At 39.9% G+C, this 12,453-nt stretch overlaps 3 protein-coding genes across 4 annotated transcripts in view; 1 reads left to right on the forward strand and 2 right to left on the reverse strand.

The window, feature by feature from the left end:
• Window positions 1-251: 251 nt before the first annotated feature.
• Window positions 252-5,970, reverse strand: LOC134188978 (uncharacterized). Its single transcript, XM_062657195.1, has 6 exons — window positions 5,893-5,970; window positions 5,007-5,501; window positions 2,418-2,536; window positions 761-794; window positions 634-705; window positions 252-554 (listed from the first exon to the last, which is right to left on the reverse strand). The coding sequence occupies exons 1-6, from the start codon at window positions 5,893-5,895 to the stop codon at window positions 543-545; spliced, it is 735 nt and encodes a 244-aa protein (XP_062513179.1). The 5' UTR covers window positions 5,896-5,970; the 3' UTR covers window positions 252-542.
• Window positions 5,971-6,462: 492 nt separating this feature from the next.
• On the reverse strand, window positions 6,463-7,086 carry LOC134188905 (brain acid soluble protein 1-like). The gene has a single exon (XM_062657112.1). It carries the CDS (start codon window positions 7,002-7,004, stop codon window positions 6,630-6,632), a length of 375 nt encoding a protein of 124 aa, XP_062513096.1. The 5' UTR covers window positions 7,005-7,086; the 3' UTR covers window positions 6,463-6,629.
• A 297-nt stretch (window positions 7,087-7,383) lies between these two features.
• The window catches only part of LOC134188995 (GRIP and coiled-coil domain-containing protein 1-like), a 44,955-nt gene continuing 39,885 nt past the window's right edge, over window positions 7,384-12,453 (forward strand). The window contains exons 1-3 of one of the 2 annotated variants that reach the window (XM_062657218.1): window positions 7,384-7,398; window positions 7,462-7,569; window positions 7,630-7,922. In XM_062657218.1, coding sequence (XP_062513202.1) covers window positions 7,482-7,569; window positions 7,630-7,922 — 381 coding nt within the window. In that variant the 5' untranslated portion in view covers window positions 7,384-7,398; window positions 7,462-7,481. The other variant, XM_062657217.1, reaches the window with a different exon arrangement.

Raw genomic sequence — 12,453 nt, forward strand, 5'->3', positions numbered from 1 at the left:
TCTCTCGTGCAAGGCATAGTTGCAAGCATGGTTGCACTTAGATGATGGCATGTGCTTGAATATACTTGCAATGTTAGTGGTCAGTCAGTGAGATTGCAAACCTACATTAAATTTGTCCCACTTATGATAAATTTGTACTGCTCCAGAAAACGGATGCTCTCAGAAATTCTAGTATAAAATGTTTCCGTACATCTTAGTCACACAAAAGATCATGGGTGGCACAAAATATCTCATTGGTGCTTCACTCCTTTGTTAGTACTGTACTTCAATTTCTGTTAGACGCTCTTGTGCGTTAATTAAATTGATCAGGTATTACAGCTATAGGTAGACTACTCGTACTAGTATATAAACCACTGCAATGGTTAGTATAAAACTGGTTTGCAGGGTAGGCAAAGCAATTGGCAGAGTTTTGTACAAGTTATCTATCTGCTAGCAATATTCAGTTATTCTACTGAAATCAAAATAGTTCTTTGTAGTCCATCTAATCTCCAACAATCAGCAACTAGAAGATATAAGGAACTGTCATGATCACTCGAACACTTTCAGTTAACAATCTAGAATCAGTAAATGGGGATATACATGTTGAAGAATCTCGTTGTCAAAACGATTAGTATGTAAGTTCCATTTTCTTACCTTGTGATCTACTTCTGGAAGTTTCTGAAATACCCTGAACTTCTCCTCCCATAAAGCAGACACTCGTTTTCCCTAGAGAAAGTCAGCTATACCGCATGAAGGTGAACAGTAAGATTAAAGTCACTACCTTAGTAGCTGGCTTATTCATCTTGATCCCAGTCCTATGCAGAAGTTTCATTAATTGCTTACAGGAAACGCTTTAGCTAGCAACATAGTGCACATGCAACATTGATCTTAAATCCATACATTTAATTAATTAAAGTAAATACAACTAGATACAGTTGTGTCCTTGTTCATAATTACTAAACCAAACCAAGGCAATTAGCGAAAGAGTCTGTCAAAGTTACCACATTTAAAAATAATTATAAATTACAAATAGAAAGACCAAAGCTTATAATTCTGCAAGCTTAGCTGAAATAAATCACTAAAATAAAAAGTAATACCATGGCAGATGGCTAGAAGTTGAAACCAATTGCAAGGTTCTAATGCAAAAGTTTTTTGAAAAGATTGCATCAATAATGATGGACTTGGCTTTGCTATAACGATGTTGTACACCTCTACACACACACACACACACACACACACACACACACACACACACACACACACACACACACACACACACACACACAGAGATTTGCCAATCTTTAGTAAAGCGTGCACTTTGTTTACAGAGCTTTACAAAGCAAAATCAATAGATTGTATTCCAAAAAGTTTAAACACAGACGCCGTGGTTGCTAGTACAGCGTTGCTCACAGAAAATGCATGCAGTATAACACATCCTTCTCATTGCAAGTAGTCATGCAACCTTATTGGCTATATAGTCGTCTTTGGCCAGGCACCTGTGTTTAATTAACATGTGGTATTGACTACTGTAGCAGTGATTCATTGCAAAATAGATTCAGACAGCGTACTCTTTCAAAGTGTAATGTGTTGGAACAGGTGTTTGCAATATTGCAACAGTCGTCTATACTAAACTATTTTTGTCTCCGTATAGTGTTCCTTTGAAAACTAAATTGGAGGTTTGTGCATGTCAGTCAACAAAGAAGTGATTTGTTATGCCAGAAATTAACCAAGTGCTTCGACTATTTGTACAGTGTGGTATTTCAGTTTAGACAAGAGCTTCAAAATATCGAAGAAGCTACAGCTCAAGACTGAGAATGATGATAACGAGCTGAAATAGTGTTTGCCTAGAACAACAAGATTCTAGCAATACCCTAAGAACAATGATCTTCAAGGTGTTTGGCTTTGCATACGCTGCATAAACAATAAATTTTAGCTGTGGGATCTTTACATGCAAGGTGCATATTATATTGGAGGATTCACGAGTGCCGGAAGTGGTTAGAAGTGGTGCATCGTAGAAAATATGTACAATTACTGTAACAAAATCATAGATGTGCTATTTTTGATATATTGACGGCTCTCGTTGTCTACAACCAGAGCAACCAGACACAGTTAATTGGGACAAATCCAAAGAAGTGCCGGTTCTATTGCTTCACAAGAATTAACTGATTCCATCAGAAAGTACAGGAAGTTGAGTGACGCATGTCAGACTATTAGACCATCTCACAACATTATATTTTATTAGTGGCAACCCTTATATGGATGTTCTAAATGAGCACCACAGAAAGCACGACAGTCATCAATGCATGATTCATTGGTCTTTCTCACCTGAGTAAGAATTGGTGCCAATATGCAAGCGACGTTAAAACTAATATTAAAATTAACTAATACTAAAAAGATTGCCCTTACCCTAGGATTTTAATTACATTGATAATTCTTACACTTGTGCTGCTGCTCCATCACACAGTGAAGTGGTAGCTCTTCGTTTGCCTCGTGGTGATGATTGTGCAGTCGATTTCAAAAACTGGAGAGCAATGAGCTGAATTTTCAATCGCTCAATCTATAATCAATACCTCAAATGCATTATACAAATTAACCAATGTAAGGGAAAGTAAATACTAGCAATGGTGATTCAATACGTATACATTACGCCTTTATATAACTGATGGCAGTATATGTAACATATGTATGTCATTCGGTTAATTAACATATTACAATCTGTCAAGTCTATGACAAATTAATTTTTTATGGCTTAGCCGTTAGCAGTGGCACCTTGAAAAGGAGCATTAATGTAAGACAAAGATTAGAGCAATTTGACGGGTTAGAGTGTGGTGTATACTGTCTAGGAAAGCAGATATGTTGTGTGTTTGATATTCTTATACAATACATGATAATTATCTTTGCTTCCATAGCTGACTATATGACAAGTTGTAATGAAAGGTATCTCTGATTATGAATTCCAACCTGACAGTCTATTCTGAGCCAACACTTCGACTAGTTACTCTAGTCTTTCTCAAGGCAAACTTGGAAAATTAATATACGGAGTATTGCAATGCACAATGGAAGTCAAATTCATAATAGTTGTCTTTAATTCTAATTACATATAGACGGTCAGGCTGTGTCGGATCTGGAATGCTTCTTTTAGTTTCAACTCAAGTGGTCCAGTGACAGGTTCTAGGAGTGTGGTATTATCCCATTCTACTGAAGTTAATTGTCGCATGATCTGCAATTACTCATTCTCTAGATGTTTCTAACTTTCTACAGTTTTCTTGGTGTTCTTTGTTTCTAGTCTTTCCTTCATGTTCTCCAATGTAGGCTTTGACAAATGATCAAATTGTTGTACGAATTCAGATGCAATTTGCTTCTAAAGAGTGCTACTTGGTAAATCTATCTAAAATCGTACAAAGCAGTTGTCGTTTTCATGACATATTCTGTAACACGCTAAAATTGTCTCTCATTTTCAAATAGCAGTGTTCAAACATAAGGACATAAATGCTGCCTCCAGTTATTCCAATGTCAAGTGTCCATAAAATTTAGTGAGTCAGAAAAGATTGCTTTCGTGTTGACCATTGCAGACAGGTATGTTCCAACATAGAAACCTATGATTTGCAAACGTGAAATAGACTGGTCAAGTGAAAAGCTTCCTCATGCACGTTGGTAGGTTGTGATTGCCTGTCTGCCCTTTGTCTGTGCCAGTGGCAGCGGACCTGGAGGGGAAGAGGGGGCAGCTACCTCCAACTTGGAGCACAACTTTTATTTTGTAAGCAAACAGTACCTGAACAATACTGAATATTATAAATACAAACTTTGGGCAAAATATATCTACAATAATTGATATATTTTTACAAATTTACCAGGGTAACTTCGCAATAACACAATAAATCTATACTCTCTGTTTTTGTAACTAAACTATTCGATGAGGTAAAACTGCTTCATTGATGATTATCTATTTGTATGTCTTGACAGTTGACAAACTTAGTTCTGATATCAATAAAACTTTTACCTACATACGACCAATTAAGATTAAGCCGGTTGGCATTCACAAAAATTCTTTCAATTATATTTCAGTGTCTGAAGGCCTGTCCACACTTGCAATTGGATTACGATCCAATTGCGATATCATCGCGATAAATCCAATCCACATCGAGAGGTGATTCTGATCGCAATCGGTTGAATCCAATTGGAAATAGTGGGCGTTACCTCAATGTATGCTACACGGGTCTATTCGGAACATTTAAGCCTCTTCACTTATCTTCGTGCTCAGTCACCTTATGTCGCTGAATCAATGCTTTCCGCAAGCAACAAACTGAGCTCACTCATACACATTGGTCATCAGTCACATGATACCGAAAGAGGGGAGATATCGTTTTCAAAGTGCAGTGTGGATGCTCACTAGCATGATCAGATTCTGTTCTAGTGTAGACAGGGCTTAAGCCTGTGAAAATAAGAGATTCATGATCAGATATATTAAAAATTGCACATGTCAATACCTATTTAATAGCAGTTGATTGGAAATCCATGCATAATCGAGACACACAATGCAAGTCATGCACTTAGAAGCAGAACAAGCAGATAATTGAAAACAAAAATCATCATCAGCTGACCAAATAGCAATTACTTAGTGACTGCAGTATATTTATATACTAAAAAGACAGTGTACTGCCTCAGGAGACAAAGACAATAAGTAATTCAAGCATCATGCAGTCATCTTACAGAATTTTTACAACAGAAAGTACCAGTATCATTGCAAGAACTGTAACCGAGGTTGTCAAAATAGCCAAGAGTCTACTGTAGATAGAATTAAGACGTAACAGACCTCAACGGATCAGCTAATGCATCATCATGCACCTTTCATTTGTGGTATTGATCGAGCCAAAATATAGTAAGGCAGTTGGAACAAACTGGAAACCACACTGCAATGGCTAGACCCTAGATACTCAATTGTAGGTATAAGGCAGATACCCCGCTTTTGTCTAAAGACTCCCATGCACACATGCTTATGCATGATTGATGTTAATGTATATTTGTACCTGTTCATCTTTAACTTTTGCTTGTTCTTCCAATTCCTTTACTCGCTCAGATACTACGACGTTCTGTCTTTTCAACTCATCGTTTGCATCCTTAAGTGCTGCCATCTCTTTCTTGATCGTCGCACCATCTACTTTCCTGATCACTTTCACAACTTTTTTCGTCTTTGTCTTCCCTTCCAAGGGCAGTGAGTCATCCGTATCAGACGGTCTGCGCGATCTCGGGCTTGGGGATGACCCACCAGAGCTTGGAGATGATTTTGCCCTCACTTCTCCGTCAAGTGCAGGCTGACTGGTATGCTTACTCATATTGTCGGTGGGCGTGGATTGGTGTTGTCTAGCACTGTTTATTTTGGCGGTTTTTCTGTTGATCGCAATGCCGTTCGTTACGGTTTTGTTGCTTGTCTTGTCCTCCTGAGTGGACTCCTCGTTTGTCGCAACTCGCAGCTGTGCGGAATCACGTTTCTTCTTCTGTTTCCGTTCGTCGGGCAGCCCATCCTATGACACATCAACGTCCAAGTATACAACTTTCGGCACACCCACCCAGCATTACTGGCACAAAACAAGCAGCAAGGCGTAAGTTGTCACACAGTCATAACACAGAGCAACCTCAAAACTAACAAGGGTGCACAGTGTAGTACAGAAAGAACTACGAACTGACAAGATTCAGAGGTGTGGAGAGCGGAGAGAACGGGTAGACGTACAAACACTCTAACGCTCCGCAACTACCACCAAGTGCTCTGGGCATAATGTAACTGCAGTTTATGTAGATTGCACTGCGAACTACCCCGTCTCTAGTAGATTGCACTGCGAACAATTACGAAAACAACGAGTGCGCTGGCAGCAATTCAGTTCGTCTATTTATCTGCACGTAGAGCTATCTACTTACCATAGCCGCTGAATAGATGAGATCGCCTAGAACTTGTCGCAGACTGCCAGGTAGCAGGATGGAACACACCTAATCAAGTTAGCAAATCTGGTTGCGACACCTACTGGAATGTTGATTACGACACGCCTACGAGTTATTTCCTACTGGTTGACTCGAACGTGTTGAGTTATCACCTAAAATTCAAGCAATCTGGTAGGGATACCTACCAAGACACGCCTACAAGCAATACATATTGTTGATTTGAAATTGAACATGTGGAGTTGTTACTCAAATTCCAGAAAGAGCCAATTGGCATCTCAAATTGATTCCTTGTTGCTGTTCTTGCTACTACGTTTGTAAGGGCGAATGACAGGATCTTTGCTGTGGTCCTGTTAGTCATGGCTTCTGCCTAATGCATAACTCCGTAATCAAGCTAATACATTTCCAATTGGATAACAACCAACCGCATACTTTTGCGCAAACAAAACATGAAAGTAATTTTCATCCATAATTAATTAACTTAACAATATTCAAGTAAACCTTGAAAGACATGAGCTGCTGTATGTCTTGTTTCAAACATGTGCTAATATATATTGATAGAGAAACTCACTATATTGGAACCGTCCAAGTTCACTATCATAAAACCACGATTAATGCTACATACAACATCAGATAAAAGCAACGATTGCCTAGAATGAGATTCAAGTCACGTGCAGTTTCGCGCGCTTTCAAGCGAGCACAGTTCCCGTATATGCTTTTCAATCCTCGGCGGCAATCGCGTTGTCGACTTTCTGACCTTCACTGTCAATCTCTTCAACTTTCTTCCCTTCAAGTGGCTCGCTAGCTGGTTTTTCCTTTTCGGGGTTCCCTTCGTCTTTTTCGACTACATCCTCGCGAGTGCTTTCCCCATCGTTTGTGTTGTCTTCGTTGTCTTGCTCTCCCGTTTTCTGCCGTTTGGCTTGACTTTCCGGCTGTTCCTCGCTGTCGGTTTTAGTTTCTCCAGACGTCGCCTCTGGTGTCTCTTGTTCCTTGCTAGGCGTTTCGTCACTCTTTTCCACCTTTGTCTCCGTCTCCGTGTGTTCTTGGTTTTCTGCCTTTGTTTCTGCTTTTTTGTTGGTTCTTGTCTGCGGCATTGTCTCGTTACCGTACAGTGTACTTGTGATTCTGTCAACAAACTGCGGTTAGCGCGGTAACTGGTGACTGAAATCGATCAACCCGCGCGAGCGCTTTGTCGTGATTGGTTCATGTTGCTTCGCCACGCCTCACATAATCTAATATAGAAACTGTCCAAGATTCAGGTGCAGAATCAGACGTTTGTTGCATTCGGAGGTAGAAATATAGACTATCATACTAGAATTATTCCCTACGTAATGATCATGAAGTCCCACAGTTAAATTTCATACAAAACTATTTTCCGGTATGTATGTATCTTGCAATTGGTACACTGTACTGTAGGAAGGCAAGCGAGCCAGTTCAGAGCGGGAAGTCTTGGAAAAATATCCGGGCACTAAAGTGCATCTTATCCGGGTTTGTCATTCACACATCTTTTCACAAATTATCATGGTTGAAGGAGGTCGTCCAATTCGCCAGTTAACCTAGCGTTGAGTCACATGGACCGGCGACCAACGGTAGCAGAGCTTCTTGCGACTATTGAAAACCAGCAAGAACAATTATCTCGTTTTGAAACCAGATTTAGAGGTAAGCCTCATTATTTGCTAGTGTATGAAAATGATTGTAGACGTTTTCATTGGTGTCTAGATGTCGTGAAGGCGTACAAGGGTCTTTTGAAGGAGAAGGAGGCTCTAGAGGCCAGTCTACATGCGTTGTCTACTAGGCCTTCGTCGCAAACGAGCAAACTCGATGCATCTGAGGAAGAACATGAAACGGAGCAGTTTGAGGAAGATGATGAGAGTGAGACAGAATGTGAGAGCGAGCGTTCAAAGGAAGGTAGTAGTGATGCTTTGGCAACGCTGACTGCTGCTCTTTCTACTATGACTGAAGAGAAAAATAGAATGGAAGCCAGCTTTCAGGCAGACAAGAGAAAGTTGAAGGTAAAACAAATGGATTATCTTGTGTTACAGTTGAGATAATCTTTTGGTATATGTGCGCATCTCTCTCTCTCTCTCTCTCTCTCTCTCTCTCTCTCTCTCTCAAGAATACTTCTCATCAAATACAGAAACGGTAGCATACATATAGGCTAAAGTGAAATAACTAAAGATAAGCAAACTACGATAAGTCTAGGTTCTAATTACAAGAAAACAAACAGAAAAACCTACGTAAAGTCTACGCCAGAATGTCGAACAGTAACTGTATTACAAGTGTTTGGCCTGATGACCGCTGTCTTCTGATGATGGTATTGACCTTGTTGGACAGGATCCTTGCATTACCTTTTTGTAAACAAACTGACAGACGGTGTCGCCACTTGTTTAGAAACTCTTCTGGTGAGTATCCTGCTAACGGTGCTGCTAATCTTGACACTTGCTTCAGTGTCTCTCTTGCTGACTCTCCCAAATGACCAAATACTTCCAATGAGAATGCGCGAGATAGATAGCCTAGATCAGTAGACATTTGCAAATATTTGTTGTTCTTGATATGGTCTCGTTCTGCTGCTGTAAACCCTGCTGTTTTACAACTTTGACTAATATAATTCTGAGCCCAAGGATGAGCGATGGTTATGTCCAGCAATAGCTTCTTGCCATTGTCAAAGTCGTACACAGCAATGTCTGGACGTTCTTTTCCTTCAAGATGTTCGGTTAGTTCTTTCCTGCATCGCAAACCAACTGAGGATAACATTTGATATACACTGTCTGAGACTCGTCATGTCGATGAATAGCATCTCCTCCTCACTTGCATGTAAGAAGATGGTATCCACAGTTATCAACTGGCTCTCCGCACTGTGCAATACAGCTGTCTATAACTCTAAGAGCTGGCAAAGACGCACCAAGTTGCAATAAAGAAGCCATGCAGAATTCTGCATTGCTTAATGTGTAAACCTGTGAACTAGGTATTGCATCTAGCCAGCAGCCAGCAGTAGGTCCTTCACAGCTGATCAGTCTGGCCATGTCTTCCTTAGATTGACAGTCTTGCAAGAATTGATGAAAATTCTTGTCTTTTAGTTGGAGTTTAAATGAGACTGGAGCTTTCTTGGATGATTCGGCAAATCCTTTAAAGATGAAATCAGTTGCTTTGTTGTTGCACAGGAGCTATGAACTTCAAGTAAAGTCTTATCCAAGTGAATACCAATACTTGAACTGTTGTTGAAAGTGCAATCTCTCGTACTATGTAAACTAATATGATCAAGTGCAGTCTCTCTCTCTGTCTCTCTCTCTCTCTCTCTCTTTCTCCACACAGTGACACACACACACACACACACACACACACACACACACACACACACACACACACACACACACACACACACACACCAGTGCTCAAAATAATTTTTGCACCTGCTCGGACATGACTGTCCAAACAGAAAATTGTTTGGACATCCAATAGATTTTTGATTGGGCAAATTGGACAAATTTTTTAGTAGAGTACTGCATTGAAATATTTGTTTTAAATTAATTACTGTTTTAAATATATTTTGGTGATTAAATACTTTTACATAAATACAGATTCACCTTTAGAGTGTGCGCTAATCGTTTGAGCATTATTCAATGTAACATCTAAGAATAACATTATAAATAATAAGGTAAGCTGCCGATTTGGCAATCTTTGCCAAATTTTTATTATATTTAAAGAAGCACTTCACCGATTGATGCACGTGCATTAACTCTTGACTCCGCCCTCGGTCGTTAATCGTTTTTGGTCTTTTGTGAAGTTGAGAAGTTTAGTGCTATGTGAGAGCAAACTTGATAGCTGAGCATTATGATAACGCAAAAAAAACAAATCGTACGAGATGTTTTCTTCAAAATGTTCATTACGTGTAAGTTTTTACCGCTTTGTGTAAACAAAATTCATTACAAAGTTTACGTTAACCACAGGATTTTTGTGGCATTGGTCTTGCACTTTTGCAATTCTAGACATATCCTAGACTAACAAGCTGTTTTGCACATGAAAGCCTAGACTCAACCTCTCAATCCGCCCTTGTCAAAGTGAGACTTCATGGGTTTAGTCTAATACAAGTCCTAAGTGGAAGATGCTTGTGATAATGGATTTACACTATATTTTTTATAAGATACAATTATGTCTGGATCAAAACACAGAAAATCACTGCAACAATGTTTAAATTTATAGAGTATCTACCCTTTTAGTTGATCCATCTAAACTTCAAATTCCTCCATTAGTGATGACAGCATACAGTTGTCTTGACTGGTTGAAGTTGACGTTGCTTAAATAGCCTTTAGCTGACCACAGTAAGCTAACCTTTTTTTATATGATTACACAAGTAATCTGATCAAAACAAGTGGCTACTTAATTGGCAGACAAAGGCGGAACTGGTAACGGACAATGCCTATACAGGCAAGGGAAAAAGCATTGTGTGCTACTAAATTACTCATTCCTTTCTTACAAAAGACACTTGAATAACGAAAGGGCAACCAATTTAATTAAATCATTCCTATTTGATAGCGCTTGTTTGGACAACATGTCTGATCACAATCAGAGTTGATCAGTCAAGTGGCAAAAATGGTCGGACATTGTCCGATGTTCCACCGTTATTTCGAGCACTGCACACAGACACACAGACACACACACACACACACACACACACACACACACAGACACACACACACACACACACACACACACACACACACACACACACACACACACACACCTGACCTGTTCTGTCTTGTCCTGTTCAAAAGCTACCGTCAAACGGTCACGCTTGCCTCCAACAGGCAACAATTCTGATGAATGAACATTGTGCTTGCTAGAATTCTACACATCTGTGAACTGTCAATCCTCTTTTACTTCTGAACCATCTGAGACAATTTGAACATTGGATTGTACCCTGTTGTTTCCTTATTGGTTTCCTTCTTTCTTCCATACACTTGTGTCTCGCCTTATCACTCTGTCTTCTAAAGGTTCTGGAGCACACCTCACACATCACATCCCTGACTACCACCGAAGCACATGTCCCCATTCTCTCTCTCCAATGTTCCAAACCATCATGACACAATGTACTCCAGCTCGCTCTCGACCTCATAACCTCAACATTATTCCTCCTCCGATACTTCAATGTCTTTAAAGTCTCTTCTCATCGTATCTCTCCATCTCTTCTTTGGAACACATCTGGGGGGGGATGAGGCAACCAACCAAATATGCTGATTTTGGTATCCTATGGTCTGCATATTAGCTAGGTGTCCCAACCATTCCAACCTTTTCGTCTTCACTTTCTCATATGCAGTCTCCTCATCTCACCATCTCCTCACTTCTGCCATTGTTATGTGCTCAGACCATTGTTGCTTGTTGGAAATGCCCAAGATACTTCTAATGCATCGATGGTTGAAGGTGTTCAGCTTCTTCTCTTGCTTTCTGAGAAGGACCCAACAGTCTGCTCCATGAAACAGCATAGACATAACACACACATTGTAAATTATTCTTTTTGTTGATATCTTTAGGTGTTTATCAATAAGACAGCCTTTCTTGAAGCCTTTTAGCCCTTGACGCTTGAGCTACCCTTTTGTCTACCTCCACAGTCACTTGTCCAGAACTGGTAATGACAGACCCAAGATAAGAAAACTCATTACCATCTCAATGTCTCCTCCTTCAAGTGCAACAGGTGTTCGATAGTTTTCTTCAACCAGTCTTCCTGTTATCTTGTGTCTTGTCTTGGGAATGCTAACAGTCAACCCACATTCTCTGTTTGTTTGTTGGTATTTCATTGCTGCTTTCTCTGCACCTGATCTTGATGATGAAAGAAGAGCTGCATCATCAGCAAATTGACATTCTGTTATCTTCTTCTCACGAGCATTCTTAGTATACTTCCTGCACAATTTCTTGTCCTGTTTGTACTTGATTGTAATGCCCACTTCTTCAGTATCCTCTACCCTAACCAACCACCTCTCTACAGCTAAACATGTGTACAGGTTGAACAACACTGGAGCCATACAACAACCTTGTCTCAAACCATTTTGAACCTCAATCTCCTCTAACGTTGTTCCATCCAAACGAATTTTTGCTTTCATGTCTTGATAAAAAAGATGCGATCAGCTGAATTGTTTCTTCAGGCATGCCAATCTTCTCTAATGCATAAGCAATCTTCAAATCAATAAAAGTGAAGAAGGCCTTAGATTCATGCTCTAAAGACTACTCCGCCAGCTGACGTAAACTAAAATCATGTCTGCACAGCTTCTTCCTTTCCTAAAGCCACACTGTGACTCAGGTAACTCGTTCTCAGCTGTAACTTTTGTAGTCTTTCTTGTAGGATCCTGGCCACAATTTTCCTGATTACAGTCAACTGTGAAATTCTCCTCCAGTTGTCACAATGGCTGAGATCACCTTTCTTAGGAATAGGAATTAACATAGCATCACGCCAATCATCTGGAACACTCCTCTTCTCCCACACATCATGCACCAACTCCAGTAATGTTTTAGAAAATGTATATCCAATGCAAGCAGCCTTAACCATCTCTG

The sequence above is a fragment of the Corticium candelabrum genome, chromosome 13, assembly GCF_963422355.1.
Source record: "Corticium candelabrum chromosome 13, ooCorCand1.1, whole genome shotgun sequence".
NCBI classification, from domain to species: Eukaryota; Metazoa; Porifera; class Homoscleromorpha; order Homosclerophorida; family Plakinidae; genus Corticium; species Corticium candelabrum.

Coding starts and splice junctions, on each gene's coding strand:
- LOC134188978 (XM_062657195.1), bottom strand. Junction 795..2,417: donor GATGGAGCAGCAGCACAAGT/GTAAGAATTATC, acceptor ACTTCTGCATAG/GACTGGGATCAAGATGAATA. Junction 706..760: donor TGAATAAGCCAGCTACTAAG/GTAGTGACTTTA, acceptor GACTTTCTCTAG/GGAAAACGAGTGTCTGCTTT.
- LOC134188905 (XM_062657112.1), bottom strand. CDS start 7,004: ATGCCGCAGACAAGAACCAACAAAAAAGCAGAAACAAAGGCAGAAAAC.